The sequence below is a fragment of the Puntigrus tetrazona genome, chromosome 8, assembly GCF_018831695.1.
Source record: "Puntigrus tetrazona isolate hp1 chromosome 8, ASM1883169v1, whole genome shotgun sequence".
Classification (NCBI taxonomy): Eukaryota; Metazoa; Chordata; class Actinopteri; order Cypriniformes; family Cyprinidae; genus Puntigrus; species Puntigrus tetrazona.
Window position 1 is genome coordinate 6,185,795 of NC_056706.1, and position 20,541 is coordinate 6,206,335.

A 20,541-nucleotide genomic window follows, 5' to 3' on the forward strand; every position below is an offset into this window, starting at 1 on the left:
ACCTCCTTTCTGCAAACCTTAGATAACTTGGACTTGTGCGAATGCTCTTTTTTGTTGTTTATCTCCTGCCTCTTCAGCTACAGGAAAGAAAAATCACAACTGAGCTCTCTTTAATATCTCAAATCTTTAAATGGAGCTTTTTCATGAAGCTTTTAATCTGAGATTTGTTTCATAAGGGATTTCCACAATGTCTCAAACTGGACTCAGATTGACCAAATTGTCCACTACTTGAAAGAATTAAATCTGGTTTCAAAATATCTTACAATGTCGCATAATCTGCGCTATACTTACACTTACTTATTTAAGTAGTGTTTTTATTATGTCATTTTGTTGGGTTTTATCTAATATAATAATAATAACTGCATACAGTATTAAACAACTGTTTAAAAATATTAAAATATATTAAAACAGGCAGCAGTTGTTTGAGACTGTAATAATATTTAAATATATTACTTTATATATATTACTTTTTTATTTTTGATCAAATAAATTCAACATTGGTGAGCTTTCAAAAAAAAACTGCTTTATTTCTGTTAATTCTGCTGAACTTTTTGCTGATGCAGCAATGTTGTGTCTTTTTCTTTAATGAGCTGCTGTAAAATTGGAAATATCACACTGGCAACTGTGGTGAAAAAACTGCAGCATTCTCTGGGCCTTGGGAAACATCTGTGACAAAGTTGATGCCTTGGTAACTGCATGATATAAACTTCGGGAATGTGCACAACATCTTCAAGGCAAAGCATATATTTACTGCTATATACAACAAAAAGTGTTTGCAACTGTAGTGTGTGTCCACTCAACTGACTGTTGACATGATTTAGCCTCAGCGTGTGGTGTGTGTGTGTGTGTGTTTGTGGCTTGTGTATGCGTAACTCGGCAGAGTGGCAAGCAGCAGTGACAGTGCCTTCTCTCTGCAGGCTTGCCTGTCAGTGCACTCCAAGGACAGGCAGCGATGTGTGCAGGCAGCGATTTGTCTTTCAGGCCTCTTCTGGGCTCCAGAGAGCAGCTTCTGCAGGGATGCCATAAGTCACCATTCACACTCTTCCTCTCCGCTCCCTAATGGCTGACACACAGAAGTCAGCTCTGGCTTTGCTCTGACACGCTGGATCAAAACTGCAAGGGACAAAAGATCAGCCTGCACACACACACACACACACACACACAGACACACACTCACGGACCAATGGATGGCATAAGAGAGAAAGCAAATGCATAAGATGCAAAAGCGAACGGCGTCTCTTATTTGTGTGATGCCAGAAGTAAGCAGTATCAAAATGTTATCTCGCTGTGTTTGAGCAGCAAGCAAAATGTTGTTTTGGTTGTCTTGCGCACAAGACACTCCACATCCTTCAAGTAAAAGTTCAAAGGAATGAAAATTTTCAGGAGAAATCCAGTCGTGACATTTAGTTTGGTAGTCGGAATAATTTCAGAGGAACATTGCAAAATGCTTGGTTAAAAAGAAACTAGATTATTATAAATTATACATTTTACTAATTTTGGTCATCTACAGTGTCACTGCTGTTAGCATGTCTAAATTTGTTAAAAATTATTAGTGCATTAATTTAAGTAAACATGTAGATTAACAAAATATCTGGAAATATGAAAATTCATATAGAAAATTTAAATATTTTAATAATAAAATAAATGTAAAAATATTTCCATAGTTACTTACTAAATATTTATATAGAAATAAATAATAAAATTGTAAAAAGTGAAAAACAAAACTCATGAATAAAATCTATAAAAAACAATTCAAGACAATTAGAAACATTCAAAAGCATAAAACAAAATGACTAAAACTGTTATTACAATGAAAAAGCTATTCACAATAGTAATAAATACTATAAAAAATAAAAATATACTAATGTAGCGCTGGCCATTTTGGGAAATTGTAGCAATTGTTGATTATGATACTAATTCTACTACCTTTATGATTCACAGGTAGTAGATGCAAAAATTACATTTAAATGGGACAATACCATCAAAGGTACACCTGAATGGTAACTACCATTAAATAGTGCATATTAGAATTTCAATTACATGAGTAAAATTTTTATTTTGGGGTGAGCTATCTTTTTAAACTAGCTGTGCCATCTATTTATTGTCTTTCTCTATCACCACAATCAATTACATTTCAATTTAACTGAATTCTTGTCCTAATCTAAAAGGCCACAAAATTTTTAAAAACACAGGTGATGCAGGACTTTGAAAGTATTTCTGCTCAGCAATTGAGAGAGAAAAAGCAAATGGAAAAAATTCTATCACTCATGGGAAGTCACAGCTTGTGGTGCTTAATAATGGTCATTTATTTCTGTTACAGAAAGGCATTTTTCCCCCAGAAAGCCGTAGTTAAAAAAGTGTCAGGAAATACTATTGGGAGGAAATGTCTCGCTGAAAGAATCTGAGATACATTTCCATAAAACGTGCAGTATTGTAAGGGCCAGATGAAATGTTTTCAAGTCACATTTTTAAAAATCCAAAATACAAGGAACAGAAGGATACTGTCGATGGAAATCTTTTAAAATTCAGCGTATTATGCACAGACGCTCAATAAATCGTAGCTTTCACACACTTATGAAAACCATCACGAAATGCACTCCGCCAAAATGGGGACCTTCAAGAATTAGCCGATAATTTGCACACAAAACCCCTGAATGGCGTGCGTTTTGAACCCTGGCATGTGCTGAGCATTTCAAATGACACAGCCGGTTAGGGGCTTCACAGTGCAGAAACTAATTAGATTGTCCATAATGGATTCCATCTCACTTTATATGATGTGACTTGACAGCTGCCAAAGCAGTTGTAAAGTATGAAACCGGCTTTTTGTGTGTGTGTGTCTGAGCGCAATGATTCGGCCTCATGTCTGACTTTCCAAGTATGATGCGTATATGCTTCTAAAATCCCTGTTAGTCGATGACCGCCTCTCAGCAGAGGTCAAATCCATTTGCGCCTCCAGCAGGTGGCATCACACCAAGATGACCCCGGTCAGAGTGGCAACAAAAACAGCCTTTTAAAGCCATCAGAAATCCCAAGCCTCAAGCAACTCGGAGTTGTTATGTCAACACAAATGCACAGTGAAAGTAAAGGTGGGCCGGGTGATTTGATGCCACTTCTTAGCTTAGTGACTGATGCACATGGTCCAGATTTTTGGGATGTGATGCTCATGAGGACTTTAGATGAAGGTTTACAGTATTTCTGTTCGATGGCTTACATTTGGACCAAAATGCCACTCGATGTTCACCATTTCCAGGGTCGCACAACAGCTCCACTTGTGATATTTTCATAATCTGTCAGCAATCTGACACTTCTCTGTTTGCTTCTGCTAAGCCTCATACACAACCCGTCCAATCGTTCCACAAGTGGGCCATTTAACAGGCCTGTTTTGTTGAATTGTAAAAATCCTATTAATGGTCACAAAACAGTTTTCTGAAAAGGCTTCATGGTTGCCTAGGAAAGCAAAACAGAACACTTCCATAACAATTTTCAGTGATGACACTGGATGTTGAGCGAAAAAGCAATGCAATACCACGCAGACTACTTCTACCTACTTGAATGAATCCCTGAAATCTCTCAAACCTTGTGTCACCAATTGCAAAAAAACTATACTTTCCAGATTGACTTGTTCTTGCTATTTTGCATGCAGCCAATCAAAGCGATCCTGAAGTCCAGAAAATTATAAAATACCTATATAAAAGTCAGTTATAGAATTAATGCATAATTTTTAATACATAGGATTGATGATAAAGCACATTCTTTTTCATTTTGGGCTTGAACAGGCTAAAGAAATATGAATTTGCCCTTTATATCACTGACCAAAGTCATCTGAAAGCACACTATGCTACAACTGAATATGTAAGCCAAAATTTCCCAAGAGGAAGTGATAATTAGCTTTGATCCAGTGGTTGATATGGATAAAGGAGTATTTATGCTAGGCAGAAGAAAAAGGTGATGATTGAACAGCGACTGAACAGTCAAACTCTCCTTCACTACTTACCAGCGCTGGGGGTATCAGGAATGTGTAGCGATAAATGTAAAAATATCCACTACCATGCAAAATTGTGTCAGTCTTTAAAATTAATTATTTTCATTCATCAAGGGCATATTAAATTGATCGAAAGTGGCAGTAGTTAGTTTAACGAATTTAAAAATTCTGTCCTTTAGAACTTGTTATTTAATAGAAACTTTGACATACACAGTAGTCTATTAGAGCATATATCATATATGTTTTATATATGTACCCACACACAGCCTAATAAATCCAGGCGCACTACAGAAATCGCAGATGGAAGAAATAATTGTTATTTCAGACAATTAAGCCAGTGCCATGTTTCAGTGAGATGTGATATGAGGGCGAGATTAGTCTGATTATTTTTCCTTCAGTCCAGTCAAATGAAGAAGGTTGTGGTTATGTTGCTAGGTGTCACATTCCGATCAGACACTTGATATATCCGTGGCCACTGTAAAGTAGGTTGGCCAGCTTTAGCGCATTGCGTTCACAAAGGCTAAAATAGATGAGGTAGATCTTTAAGTGTCTTATTTACTGGCCACTATCGACAGCACAGGTTTGGGGAAGTTACGGAGAAACTTGAATGTGATACAGCAGGAAATCTATAGGTGCAGTCAGTGGATGGTTGGCAGAAAGCAAAGCTGGATGTCGTAATGAGCAATGCCTTCCTATATAAGGTTCTGCGAGACATTATATAGGCTTAAATGGCCATTAGCATCCTCTCTATATGGCTTCAAGCTAAAAGGAGCTGTCAGCAAAGCCCCATTTTTCCCAATGTAGACCCGATCATCGATATGCGACAGTGTTAGTGTCTGCAGAAAATCATCTCTTCTTCAGTTCATTTTGAGAAAGAGTGATTATGTTATTGTTCTGCTGTTGCTTGGCTACAAAAAAAAGTTTAGTTTGACGTCAAAAAGCACTAGATCACTGATTTGAAACTGACTGCAGAGCAGTCAGAAAACATATGTTGGCCTTAACACATAGTGTAGCAATCGGTTTTTTTTTGTCCACACAATAAAATCATATGCAAGTCAACAACTGAATGAAAGGAAAGATTCTACACAATAGAGCCAAAAGAAAAGAAACATGGACATGGATAGGAATGCGTTGATATATTTAATATTTATGTATTTGCAATGATCAGCTTAAAAGGCAATTTTATTCATTTATTTTTAATTTAATTAAACAGAGGAACCATGATTTGGACCAAAGGGTCATTGATGTCAATTATATTCAAAATACATGAACTGCAACACATACAATAATAATTAAAATAATAGTAATTTTTGTTATTAATGAAGCTGCGTTTTCCCATTTTTCAAGTTATATATATATATTAACATTAAAAATAACACTAAAATTAATTTAATACTTATTACTAGCTACATATATTTTTAAATTTATGAAAATGCCAAACAGGGACTTCTGTGATGATGCATCTTGAATGGAAAAATCATGATACAATCTTTAGTCAATTTCTAAAACTAAAAATCCACATGTCACAATCATTAGTAGTAATCATCAGTAGTGTAGCTCAAGGTCTAGATATGAGATCATACAATCTGGCAAGGAAAAAAATATGGGTATAAGAGGTTAAAAATGCAAAAGGCTTCCGGGACTCACAGAGCTCAGAACAGCTGAGGCCTGTTTCAGACATGTTTAATCTAAATCTTTCCTTTTTAAAACCACTCAGCTTCAAAATGGCCACCACAGCGGCGGAGATCAGAAAAGCCGAGGTATCCTGTCTTAAATCATTACTTGCACTTAGTCTTAAAAGACTGGTGATTTTTCACATTAACTGCCCTTTCCCCAGAGCACCTAAAACATCACCCAGTTTGTAAATCACACCAATTGACTGGCAGAAAGCAAATCATCCTGTCCTGCATGCTGCCGAATGGCTGTAAGTGACAATTATATTAGCGTTTGTACAGAATTCAACTGAAAAACCAATGCACACTGATTTCCTGACAGAAGCGATAGAAGCAGACCACCAGTCGCGATAATGGCCGATATAACTTCATTAGCGCACAGACCTACAAATCAACCAAGAGATGTTCTCAACATTTCACTTACGACTGCAAGCCATAACGTCAGGATCATTTCATTTGCTGATGATAGCAAGAAAACTAGTTTAACAATGGACCGAATATATCAACAGAACTGTCTGCTGCAACTGCCACAAACTGCCCCGAGTGCCAGTGGGACTAAAGACCTTTCAAGAGACATGAACAGAAATCTGAACAGCAACAGCAGGATCTGCAGTAATGGTTTGTAAGAGGAGACAGTGAGGATGTGCAAAAAAATAGTCCAAATTAAAATAAGTACAAATATATAATGTATATATTTATATATTTACTATGTCTGTATAGAAATGTACAGCATCTACACACACACACACACGTATTTAAATATATAAATATATAAATATATATATATATATATATATATATATATATATATATATATATATATATATATATATATATACACATTATACAGACACACACATACAAATTTACATGTATATATATACATATAAATATATGCATATACATATATATACACATATATTATATATATTTATATGTATATATGTATATGTGTATATATATATACGTGTAAATTTATATGTGTGTGTCTATAAATGTATATATATATATATATATATATATATATATATATATATATATATATATATATATATATATATATATATATTATACACACACACTATTTTATTTAAAAATATTTTAATTAATATATTTATAAAAAGTTTACTACATATTCTGACAGATTTTTTTAATATTGTGTGTTTACTGTACATGCACATACACACACAATATAACATACATACACAGACTATATTGTAATCTTTAATTCATTTTATTACGTTAAGAGACTAAATTTATTTTGTTTTTATTTTATTTACTTTTATTTACACATGTTGATAAGGTATTTTGATGCTTTATGATTTACATCGACCCACCACAATCTTTTATCGGTGTTGCTGATATTGATTAACATATCAGCCTTTCGAGGAAAAAATTCACTGAGACACTGGTGGATGTTTTAAAAGCTCAACACTAAAAGCCTCAATGAATTTACCTCAAACATCCCGATAAAGACAACAGATGCACATCCGTTCTGTGAATCCCTTGTAGACCACATGCAGTATGAGCAAACGAACACAAGGTTTTATCGCGCGCCGGAGAAAGTATCTTTATCTGTGCTATCGCTGTCTGTTGCTGTTATACAAAAGTGCACGAGTGGAAGGCCACTCCAGGGTCAATTCCAACAGCAGCAAAAATTGCATGCTCTGACCTTCCCATACATTGAACAAATCTCTACCAGCCATTGTCACGCATAAATCCTCGTACTGCCACATTCAATCCACCTAGATCATAATCTGTCCACCCCAATTGGCTCCAGCAGGATTCTGTCTCCTAATAACACAATCCACCAGATTCAAAATCAGCTTTTATTCCCCGAGCGACAAACAAAGAACTGACCGCCTTAAGCACTTGCTTTATATGATTATCTTTCTTCTAATACATTGGACTAATAGGCTTTGTGGCTATAATTTTCACACTCTGCTAATTATAATATCAAATGCCATTCCATTCGTACTTATTTCACCATATGTGGCTGTTTACTGATTGGATGACTGTGTTGATACCATGTAATGTTCTATTTTGCATTCGTCGCAATGCATCATATTATCCCGCTTAACGCTGATCTGTTTCAAGGTTTTTGACTCAACAATACATAAATGCATTGAACTATTATTGAGATTTAAAAAAAAAAGCATGTGTTCATGCAAAAATAAGCTCATTTGCTATAAAATTAAACTAAGTGCTGTTTATGTAAAAGAAATTAATTAATAATTCATTTTAAAGCATTAATATAATATTATGCACCATGGTGAAGGTGTCAGGTGGTATAGTGTATGCCTAAATAAACTAATAAATACAAGTGTATAAATATATATATATATATATATATATATATATATATATATATATATATATATTTTTACATAAAAATGCCATGCCTAGCAGCACACACACATGCTTTAGACAAGTGTGGTCCTCGTGGGAGATCCAGGTCTGCCTCCTGTTCCCGTTCCCACTAATTCCTGTCGCCTCCCTACTGCCTGTGTCAATAAAAATAGCACAAACCACCAAAAAATAAAATCTGTGAAAACTGCTGACTCTTGAACACAACTGGTCAAGCAACATCACTGACCATGTCCATTGCTCTGGTGAGAGTTTGTGCTGCAGAATGAAAGTGCCACTTTGAAAAAAAAAATCTCAGCATTGCACGTGCTGAACACAATTTGTATACTGCACTTTTTCCATTAGGAAAATGAACAAGATGCATGCTTTTGCATTTAAATATACAGTGTGAGTTTAATGAATTTAAACGAGTGACAATGTCCACATATTTTTTATAAGCGCTTTGAGCACAGTGTATCCCGCTTCATTCAGGCTGACTAAAGATGGGTTTAATCTCAAAAGCTAAGAAGAAATGTCAAACACAAGATAAATACCAAAAAGGTGTGTCTATAGTCCTGAATTAAATAAAGGTGGCTTTTGCAAAATGTCAACAGATCTGACCCAGAGCAAATTAAATTGTTTACTCCTATACCTCATCTTAAAAATCATTCCTTATTGTTGAAGGTGAGAGGGAAGAGACACGTCGGGATCATCCGAATGATGTCAGAGGTTAAACCAAATAACATTCGCTCCATCACACTGAAAAACGATCCATGACAGTTTGATATACAGATGCCATCTAGGAGAGCCATTGATGGCCTATAATTATACAACTACTCTTAGAGCGAGACCCTCGCCCAGGGGACTCCATATATCAGCATTCATACGCCCCAAATAGCCCCACAATCTTGTGATGGATATCCAGCACAGATAACAGCAGAGAAGGAAAACCATATATCTGTAGGGACTATATAGCTTTCACATCCATCCACTGTCGGTGTGCTACAACCAAGGCCAGAAGACTTTATTATGCATACAGGAGGGATTGACGAGAAATAAAGTATGGTTGAAATTCTGATAGCAGTTCCAGCCACAATAAACACCAAAACACCACAAGGATGGAAAATGGAAAGGTTTTATAAGATATTTTTGAAATCGAGCCACAGCTGATTGATTTAAACCCATTTTTTCTTGGATCAAACGTAAAATACCATAAGCACTATTGTGAGAGGAAATAAACGGCTCTGAGAAGAGAATAAGCAGGGTTTTGTCATTACACGGCTGAAAAAGCACATGAGCGCTGCACATAATGAAACGGGAAGCGCTTTAGAGTCGTCGCAGCATACTTATTAAGCTAGGGGACACGTTAGGTATCCAGTGTTTTATCCCGTACACACATAATGGCTATGTTCAGTCATGCGGTTACAGCTTTCATTACAGAACAGCAGGCTTCCAGGTTTTTGGAGGAGTGTTTAATTGGCAGCGCCGTGTTTGACAAGCATCCCGAAGAAATGAATTTCGCCCACATGTTTGGATTTTCCATCCCCATTGTGTCCAGCACACAATTGGTAAACATCTCTCACATTGTCTTTGTTTGGCCGCATTGAATTGCTGTGCGCGTCGATTGGGAATTGCTGGACAGAAAGCAGACAACGGCTGGGCACGACTTCGCAGATTCTCCAAAGATTAACTCTAGAGATAAAGTATCTGGGGCTCCTCCACATCTACACTTCGTCCTAATGAAAAGCTGCCCAGGCTGTCAGCAAGTCTGTTCACTTTGCAAATCCTAATAGCTACTACAACTTAAGCAGCTTGACACATTTGAGAGGAAAATGAATTGATAAAACTCTATTTAACTTCAGGTGGCTGCTATCATCCTGTGCTGAGATGAAGTCTGCAAGCTGTAATGGCCACTGCTCATTTTTTGGCTCTACAGGATGGCAAACGTTTCTTACTACTGTCAAAATTCCTCAATCCCTCCAGCCCTTTATAGTAAAATGCCTGTAAGTCAAAAAGCCGACAAGCAAATCAATTACCTTCTCTGAAGAACCAGTCAGATGTTTTAGCCAGCAGATTCCAGGGTTAAAAATACAGAAGCAGCGTACTGACTGCTCAGTGAAGAACGGATATTTATGTCATTCTTTACTCACCTTCATGATGTTCCAAACCCGACTGAGAAGGAAAGGACATGTTTGGCAGGATGTTCACGCTATTCTTTCCCATATAATGACAGTCAATGGTGACCAGGTGCTGTCAAGCTCCAGAAATGACAAGACAGCAACATAAAAATTCATGAAGCATCATAAAAACAGCAGTCCATACAGACCACTAGTCTTCCAAGTCAGAAGACTTACGATCAATTCTCTATAGCCTTCTCTCTATGAAAACATCCAAATTTGAGCATGTCACAAATAAGGTAAAAGATGCATTAAAAAGAACCTTACGACTTGAGGCTTGTTCACAATAAAAATGCTAATTATATTAGTGTCCACACCGATGAACAATTACATGTAGTTTTTATAAGTGCAATTATGTCGCTGCCGCTTTAAATGCTCAGTCTCTTTAAATTGTCAGCATTTGTATCAGCTGGACAATCAGCAATATTGTTTCTCTCTTTCATTATCATTATAGCCTTGGTGTGGACATACACTGTTAAAAATAAAGGTTCCAAATGTGTTTTTTTACAGTGAAAATCATTTTGGTTTCCCAAAAAAAACATTATTTTCAAAGCGCAAGCGTCACGCAATCATCTGAAGAACATTTTTACATTTGTACCGAGGAAATGTTCTTTAAAAGCTTCTTCAAGGAACCACGGATGCCAATAAAATGAACCTATTCTCAAAGAATTACAATGTTTATTAAAACAGTTATCATTGTCGGAATGAACAGTGCACTACTTGTGTGGGCTCTTTTTAAGGTCCTTTTGGTGCCTACCATTTACTTTAATTGTACACAAAATGGCTTCTAAACATCTCTTCCATCAAAAAAAAAAAGAGAATATCATACGCTTTTGGAAAAGACATGAAGGTTGGTAAATAACGACAGAAAGAAATCTGCAGCTGTTTCGTTCCAGAGTGTGATTGCACGCGTGTCTGCAGGAGCAGACGTTTTAGAGAATACCACGGGTGGGCCGACAATGAAAAATCTCCAGGAACAAAAAGCTAATGAGTCCATCTGACCATGCCATACAATAATGTTACTGCCTGCAACTTAAACTAGCTTACTGTGACTCCTTTGGCCATTATATAATACACACACACCACATCGCTGAAGGAAAGCTAAAAAATGCAAATCCTTCTTTTACCTGTACGCCTGTCTCACAGGACCCTTAAAGCCTATTTTTAACCACTGCACGGCAGACCAGAGCCTTCACCTATTATAGTCAACTGTATAAAAATCAAGGCACAAAGAGCAGCACGAGGAATTACAAATCGTGTCCATCAAAGTCTGAACGCTCCAGCACAGCAGGTGAACAGTTTTATTCATCCCATGAGATCGCACTCTCCCTCTCTCCTTTCTCCCTCCCAAGCGAATATTTTATTAATAAACATCAGTCAGAAATGGATGGCAAACGAATTCACGTTGATTAATTAACAACCCCTAAAATAACTTATGCGGCACAAAGCAAACAAGCCCAGGCAGTTTGATAAACTGGCATGACACTTCAGTTGTGCTGCGTGTTAAAATGACTCAGTTACACAAGACGGGCAAATAAAGATGTGCCATTAGAACAAACAGCTTGTGTTGATGTTGACGCTTCAAAAGCAGGGCTTGACATATTCCTGAAAGGGCATTGTATTATGCACACTTCACACCCCTACTGAGAGAAGGTTAGAGGATGCCACGTGAGGATGATAGCAGTAATAAACAGCTGTTATGACCGTGATCCCATCCTTAAACCTCTATAATCAGGATTGCTATAAACAGCATGTTATGTACATTCCCCATAAACGCTCGCAGCAGATTACAGTGGCTGTGAAATGCAGGCAGCGTGAGATATAGATTTTTTTTTTTTTTTTTGCTCAAACAAGCTTTGAAACAGACAGTGAGAGATAAAGAAAGCAAAGATGCAACACCCTTCAGCACGCTGAGCTCCCCCGTCAGATCTCTGATGTGCTCTCTCTGCAGTGAATGCATGAACTTCCAGCATTCATGAGCGAGATTTTCTGGCAGACATGCAGTCGCTCATACATGGAGGGGCTGAGCTTAATCCCTTAGTTCTGTGTGAGCTGCATAATAGAAACAAATGTATTCCCTCGCGTGCAGAAGGCATGGAGAGAGGTATCATCTAACACTGGTACTATATCGCTCGGAACGCTTCAAAGCTAAAGGGGTTTATTCTTTAGTAGAAATAAACTTATTTGAAGCAGACCGTTGATTGATAAATTTTACTAAAGGATTTTCTTTCAAGTAATTTTAAGTGATTCTGAGTAAATATTGTATAGAAAATGCTATAACATTCACAGATTTTGTACATTTGTCATCACTAAATGATACTAGTTCTGACAAGGAGTATGCAACGCCGACCATTTTGCTGTTTATGATTATTATATGATTTCTGTATGTGCAATTATTACAGTCTAACTTTGTTTTATGGGCCATATGTATGTGTGGGTGTGTGTGTGTGTGTGTGTATATATATATATATATATATATATATATATATATATATATATATATATATATATATATATATATATATATACACACACACTCCCTAAATCCAAAGCAATTAGTTATACAAGACAGCAAATATTAACATGCCATGCTATGATTTGATCAAATAGCCTAATATTTGTTTAAATCATAGCATGACATTTTTATATTTAAAAAAATACTTTATCACAAGGATTGAAAGCATGACGTGTTCGAGATCTACTAATACAGGCGTGCGTTTCAAAACATGCAGCCCTGAGTAAATCTCACGGAATTTATGTTTGCTGTCTGTATAAACGCAGTGAGACCTGCATTTGGTCACATTCGTAGTTTTTGACCTGCCCGAGCAGCACGAATGCGTCGACACGGGGCTGATGATGCGCGTGCAACATACCTGCGATTTATGCTGCTGTCCATCCTCGAGTTCTGAAACACTGTTCATGATTTTCCATCGATCATTTACCATTCTCTGGAATCCTTACCATCCGAGAGTTGTTTTCATGGGCATGAGGAGAGAACGGGACTGTCAGTCTTAAATTCCAGCATCCAAGAAACAGAAAAAGGAGACAACACAACAGTCTACGGGAACTAAAACTACTTCACAAGATGATCCGCACGAACCTACGGAAAACCGGGGCACGGAACTAGAGATCCACACTCATTTTGTAAAAGACAATTATACGTACTTCAAGGGACTTGTCCCTAACACCCAAAGAGAAATAAACAAGAAAATGCAGTCCGAGAGCAGATCCGATCTTCTCAACGCGCTCAAACGCTGAGGCGAAGGTGTGACGGTTTGCGGATGATGCGTTCCGTTCGTCGGCAGGTATTCCTCCTCGGATATAAAACTTTCCCCGTTCAGTCTGCGAGACGCCAAAAAGACGCGAATTTAGATAATAAACCATAAAGTTGTGCAAAATATCTCTGTGCTGCGCGTCCGTTTGATTTGCTTCATTCCTGTGGTGTAAGGACACGTTTGTGGTGGAGAGCTCCTGAAAACCGCCCCCTCCTATCTTGCGCTTACACCGTGTCTACTAGCGGTGTCCGATCCCTCAGCGAATCGTTCTTTCAGAATCGGATCTCCCCGATGAATCTCTTGAACCGGTTTTAGTAAACTATCCTCACCCCGGTGAACCGAACGATTCGGTCACGAATGAACGACTCTGACTCATTCAACCGGAAAGCGAACATGTCCAAATCACAATAAGCCGAGAACAGACGAGTGAGCTGACAGTTAAGAGCCTTTGGAGCCTACCGAGCATTTTTTTTTTTTTGGTGGTGCGAAAAGTTACAAATAAAGCGTACTTATCGTTTTCATTAGGCTTATGTTGATCAACATACATACACAAATAAAGTAATTAATAAAATAGATAGATAGATAGATAGATAGATAGTTAGATAGATAAAAAGATAGATAGATAGATAGATAGATAGATAGATAGATAAAAAAGATAGATAGATAGATAGATAGATAGATAAAAAGATAGATAGATAGATAGATAGATACATAGATAGATAGACAGATAAAAAGATAGATAGATAGATAGATAGATAGATAGATAGATAGATAGATAGATAAAAAGATAGACAGATAGATAGATAGACAGATAAAAAGATAGATAGATAGATAGATAGACAGACAAAAAGATAGATAGATAGATAGATAGATAGATAGATAGATAGATAGATAGATAGATAGATAAAAAGATAGACAGATAGATAGATAGACAGATAAAAAGATAGATAGATAGATAGATAGATAGACAGACAAAAAGATAGATAGATAGATAGATAGATAGATAGACAGACAGATAAAAAGATAGATAGATAGATAGATAGATAGATAGATAGATAGATAGATAGATAGATAGATAGACAGATAAAAAGATAGATAGATAGATAGATAGATAGACAGACAGATAGATAGATAGACAGATAGATAAAAATATAGATAGATAAAAAGATAGACAGATAGATAGAGATAGATAGATAGATAGATAGATAGATAGATAGATAGATAGATAGATAGATAGATAGATAGATAGATCTGTTTATATTTGACGTACTATTAATATTCAAAAATAGACTGGTGTGCATATGATAAGCAATTGGTAGGTTTAGGAGTGTGGGTTAGGTGCATTATATATATTATCGCCAAAATGCGTATCATACGAACGCAAAACTATATGCACTATATAGCAGTAAATACAAAAATCGTGCTACTAATACGCATTTTCATGAGACTGATTTGGATAAACACTGAAGTGTAATAATAAATAAATATTCAAAACAACCTTGCATGGCTTCTGAAAACAAACCGTTCAAGCAACATTCAAGCAGATGGCACTAAAATGTAACTTTGTCGGATGGAATAACTTTATTAAATTATACAGTTTTGACCACGCTTAAACACTGGGTGATCATATTTCACCGGAAAGAGGTTTTTTTTGGTAAAGTTCTTGAGATCAGCAGATGCTAACACGCAATGTGAATCCCGCTAAAGATTGAACTCCCATGCATTTTACAAACACCACTTTATGGCACCGAGACTTATAGATGCAGAGTACAGATGTTCTTGTATCATCCATTTTGAGGGTTATTTGGAGGTCACCAGTTCCGTTTTCTGCTGTTGAGTTAATCAAAAGCAGCATATCTGTTTGAAAAGGAGTTTGTTTAAAGTCGGTGTTACATTGATCAACACTGACACATGCAGCTACACACGCACACTCTTTCTACACAGTTGTCAAATTATTTAAGCAATATTTTTGCAAATCTGCAGATAATTTTTTGTAATTTCCCAGACAAAAAAAAAAAAAAAAAAAAAAAAAAAGTCTGTCTGGGCCCCCCCGAGTTATCAACAGCTATTTCAAGTCTGTCATAACAAAACGTAACCGAATTTATAACATCCATTTTAGTGCCTCGCTAAAAATGTGTGAAACAAAACTGAACTGCAAGCTCTACCATCGCACTGTCACAGTGCTTTGTATGTTTTAAGAAGCGTGTGAGTCAGCATGGCAGTGGTAGTAGTCTACTAAGTTAACAGATAAGCCACCAAAAATGAAACTTTCTTGGATGTCAAGTCTGTAACAGGCAGGTTTGTTTGAGAAATACATTTCAGGTAGTTTAAAAAATGAGAGCAACTATTCTGTCAACTGGTAAACAAGCTGCCATTTGTGCTGTGAAAACTATGCCAGGAGGTGTTCAGAACACTGCAGAAAACTATGTTTGTCCTTCCTTTGCACTGCAGCTACAGCAAGCAAGCACCCATGAGCTTTCAAAAAGGTTTTCAGCTTTTAGCGCCGTTGGATTTTCAGTCAAACAGAAATGCAAACTGTTAGTTAATACTATTTTCATACTGACATGGTCCAGAAATGCTTTTGTAGCTATTCTTGTATTCATCCACACTCATCGGGAGAAGCTGCGCTAGTAATTCTGAACTTGTTAGCATGAGCTTCAAATGTCAGCGTTCCTTATAAGACATAGCTTTGTGAAAATCCGTTCAGCTTGTTACGTGTGCAATTCAGGCACGAGGAACAGTAACCAGCTCGCTCATATGTGTGCTTGTCAAACCATCAAGTCAGCAGAGGTGGAAACACAAGCAACTTGAGAGTTGCCCTCTGTCAAAAAGCAGCCTTCTGCAAATAAAAAGACTCTGAATAAGATGCTCCAAAAAGTGAAGGCACCAACAGTAGCTTGGTAAAAAAAAAGTCTACAAACAAGATGCAACTTGAAAAACAGTTTCTGTTGTTCACAGGCTTACCAAAAAATGGATGTTTTATAAGTGTGAGTTGTTGCACAAAATGTATTGATCTTCATTTTACACACACAGATTGGCCGCAACATTAAAACGAACTGGATAATATCATAAAGGGTCTGTAAAACAAGTGTACATGTCCTGTGGCACGAAGACATTAGCAGTAGATCCTTAAAATCCTGGGCCTATATTTGTTGGTTTAATATCTCATAGATGTGTTAAGAATTTGGAGGACAAGGCAACACTTTCAATTGTTCCTCAAACCATCCTTGAACAATTTTGACATATATATATATGTAACAACCTGCTTGATGTACATTATCCCGCTTATCACATGGGTTCTTGCCACGTGTAAATAATTAGATACGAAACATCGATTTAAGTTAAAATACTAATTTAAGCTGCAAGATGGCGCCAAACTGTCAACGGCAGTGGAGTAATATGTGTAATTACTAAAAGTCAAGATGATCCGTAGTACGGATGAGCCTGTGTTATTAGTTTTACCGGTTGTTATCTGGGAATAACAAACCTTGACTAACCAATCAGAATCGGGTATTCCACGCAGCCGTGTATCATGTATAATAAATTACTAGCACCTCAGAGCGAGCAGACAAAACAAAATAAGTGCGGTCATTGCTTTTTGGAGGTGGATGCCTGGTGGATGTTCAAGACAGTTCTAGGAGGCAAGTATTTCTACACAGAAATATTTCGACAGACTGACCATGACAACATTTCAGATGCTGTGAAATGAGATCGGTCCACTGGTTAGTCAGGTTTTGCAAGTCAGATGGAATTTATTTCCCGTCATTTACATTAATTAAGCAATCGTAAAATCTTTTTTCTCAATTAACCAATTTTTCTTTGAAATTTGGGGTTTCCATCAATTCTTTCTGAAGCGATACTTTGAAATGAGCGCGCTGTGTAGAAGTATCGATCTGGAAACTTAACTACAGCCTTTTGCTATGAAAAGAAGTTTGTGGTCTGCAGCAATCTACACTGTAAAAAATAAACCGTAAATTTTACGGTAAAAAACCGGCAGCTGTGGTTGCCAGAACTTTACCGTCAAAAATACGGTAGCAACGTTACTGGTTTTACGGGATTGCACCCACTGTACTGTATATTTTACGGATTTTAATGTTTTTTTTTACGGTTAAAAACTGTCTAATTAACACATTTACGTTGCTATAAAGACAGTTTGTACCTGTCAAATTCCAGGGTTTACACTGTAATATTTACGGTTCATTACCATCTTTTTTACAGCTCATAACTGTATAATTGAAAGGTTTATGTTGTAATAATTACGGTTCATTACCATCTTTTTTTACAGCTTATAACTGTATAATTTAAAGGTTTAAACCTCAATATTTACGGTTCATTACCAAATTTTTTACAGCTTATAACTGTATAATTGAAAGGTTTATGTTGTAATAATTACGGTTCATTACCATCTTTTTTTACAGCTTATAACTGTATAATTTAAAGGTTTAAACCTCAATATTTACGGTTCATTACCATCTTTTTTTACAGCTCAGAACTGTCTGATTTGAAGATTTATTTTGTAAAAATTACGGTTAAAACCTATAATTATTTCACAAAGCAGATAGGAAACTATTTAAACTAAGGAAAAAACTAAATATGTAAATTATATAAAATTATTTTATTACAAATCAATTAAATATAAGTGAATTCATTAAGCAATTGAGCTAGGAGATAGAAGTTACATTGCTAAACATTCAGATTTTTTCCTTTAAGAAACTATTAAGAGTACTTACATACTAATTGATGAATACAAATCAAAATTAAATAATCAAAAAATGTCAAGTGGTCCCAAGTATTTTTAATGAAGACTGGCAGGCATTTCAAACAACATTACAGTTTTTTTTCTGTTCTTGTGTTTTATCAGAAGTATACAATGGCTTAAGATCAGTCTTAAAATCAGCATCAGACTACGCATTTAAAATTTAGATTCAGAGTTTAAAACATTTCTGTTACCTAACTGCCACTTCAAACTGAGCTTGGGAATATATAAAGGTTGTCGAATATTTACAATAATAACTACTAAAGCAGAACAAAGCACAACACAAGTGCTTAGAGAGTATACATTTCAACGTTTAACAAAAGTTTAAACATGGAAACCGTTTCCGTTGCAGGCCACCTTTACGAGGTCTCTCGCCACTCGTGATCAGAAAGGTCAGAGATTAAGGTGAAGACTCTTGGGTTCACTGGGAGTCGTTTTTTGTTCTTCTTTTCCACAACCTTTGTGCCCTTTTCAGGATTGATGATGAAGAAGCACCTTTAAAAAAAAAAAAAAACAACAACACTGAAAACCTCTGCAAATGTAGCCACATATACAAAATCTCACAAAAATACACCCTCACATTTCAACAATCATTTTGATATATATTCTAAGGGAAAATACTATAGAAATGAAATATGGATATATTTTAGAGTAGTCAATAAGTTTATCTTAAGACGTACCAAAGAAGAATTTCTAGTATATTAAGTACAAAATTAGTGCATGAAAATAGAGCACATTGAGCACTTGAAGTACATTGTGGAAGTGTAGTTCTTTCCCACCAAGCCAGTTTGTGACCCCCAGAGTATATATTTCCTCTCTAAAAATAACTTAACATACAGCCATAAGTGTCAAAATAGCTTGCAACAGAAGTGAGTACACCTAATGTTAAAACAGATGTATGTCATTTAATCATGCATTGCCATATATCCTATTCATCACATTCATGTTAGTATGAGATAATTGTACACATACCAAATTTGAACATCTCTAATACAATATACACAAATTTGTATGGTCCTGTCAAGCAGACAAAAACATTAACATGATGAATAGGACATGTGGCAATGCATGGTTAAATGACATTCATCTGTAAGTTGTACTCACTTTTGTTTGCCAGCTATTTTGACAATAATGACCGTATGTTAAGTTATTTTTAGAGAAGAGGAAATCTATACTTCTCTACAAGTAACATATTGACTACTTTACAATATATCCATATTTCATTTCTGTAGTATTGTCCCTTAAAGATATACTAAAATGATTTCTGAAATGTAAGGGTGTACACACTTTTGAGGGATATTGTAAACCTCGCCTCCTAGGTGTCTTTACATACCTTTGCAAAAATTCAAGCACTGATGCCAGTTCAGTAGGGTAGTGTATATTGAAACAGTAATAACTGCCGAACATTAGGCAAACAGCAGCGATGAATGTAGTGATGTCATCATTCACAATCTTACGGTCCACACTGAGCATAAATCGAACAGCAGCATAGCAGGAGGGTCCTGTGGATACATTTCAATACAATAAAGTTATGTGCATGTAGCAAGGTATGTGTATTTACATATTTGACTCATTTGATCATAAAAATTGCAGTTTATTTAGTCCTGCCCTGAAAAACTATTTCACATAATATATTTTACACATTCTACAACACAGATTACTGACTCCTTTACTAAAGTAACCTAGTTTGAAAGTTTAGATACCCCAAATGGTTAATAATTAAAAAGTATAAGGTCATTCACAACTATTACTTTAAGGCCAAATATGCAGAACATGTCAAAAGCAAATGATGTGCAAGTTTTATGTCTAATATTAAACAAGACTTGTGAAAAACTACCACAAAACACAGAAACGCTCATGATTTAGGTAAAATCATACAGTATTAAGCATCTAGGTATCTAAACTTTTGAACTGAATTATTTTGTAAACTGAGTTACTAGTCCGTGTTGTGAAATATATGTAAAACCATCTATTATGTGGTGCAGTTTGATCTGGGCAATCCTAATTAAACATATACTGCAAGGAGTATGTAAAATATATAAACTCAAGATAAACATTTAATCATTAAAGCTTTGAGGGTGCTACTGTAAGAGAAGAAAACTTAAACTTACCACACACAATAATGCAAGGCGTCGGAGGCAGGTTGTCCAACTCTACATCCTTTGCAAGGCTTGTCTCTTCTACATAATGAAGAAGGAGCTCTTCTTTCTCATCAAAATAGGAGAGAAGTAGAAGAATCATGTCTTTCACATCCTCTGAGCAACAATTCGTCTGTCCTCTCAAAACTTCAAGTTTTGTGACAGCCTGTAAGACACGCTTGTTCCTGGTTGCA

General features: G+C 36.1%; 1 protein-coding gene and 1 long non-coding RNA gene across 2 annotated transcripts in view; both read right to left on the bottom strand.

Moving 5' to 3' along the window:
• Positions 1-13,486, bottom strand: part of LOC122351122 (fibrinogen C domain-containing protein 1-like) — a 90,689-nt gene extending 77,203 nt beyond the window's left edge. Inside the window, 1 exon segment of the mRNA XM_043248008.1 lies at positions 13,052-13,486. Coding sequence (XP_043103943.1) covers positions 13,052-13,123 — 72 coding nt within the window. The 5' untranslated portion in view covers positions 13,124-13,486.
• A 4,742-nt stretch (positions 13,487-18,228) lies between these two features.
• Positions 18,229-19,664, bottom strand: LOC122350056. Its single transcript, XR_006251555.1, has 2 exons — positions 19,543-19,664; positions 18,229-18,704 (listed from the first exon to the last, which is right to left on the bottom strand). It is a non-coding gene; the product is annotated as an uncharacterized LOC122350056 (long non-coding RNA).
• Positions 19,665-20,541: the final 877 nt, after the last annotated feature.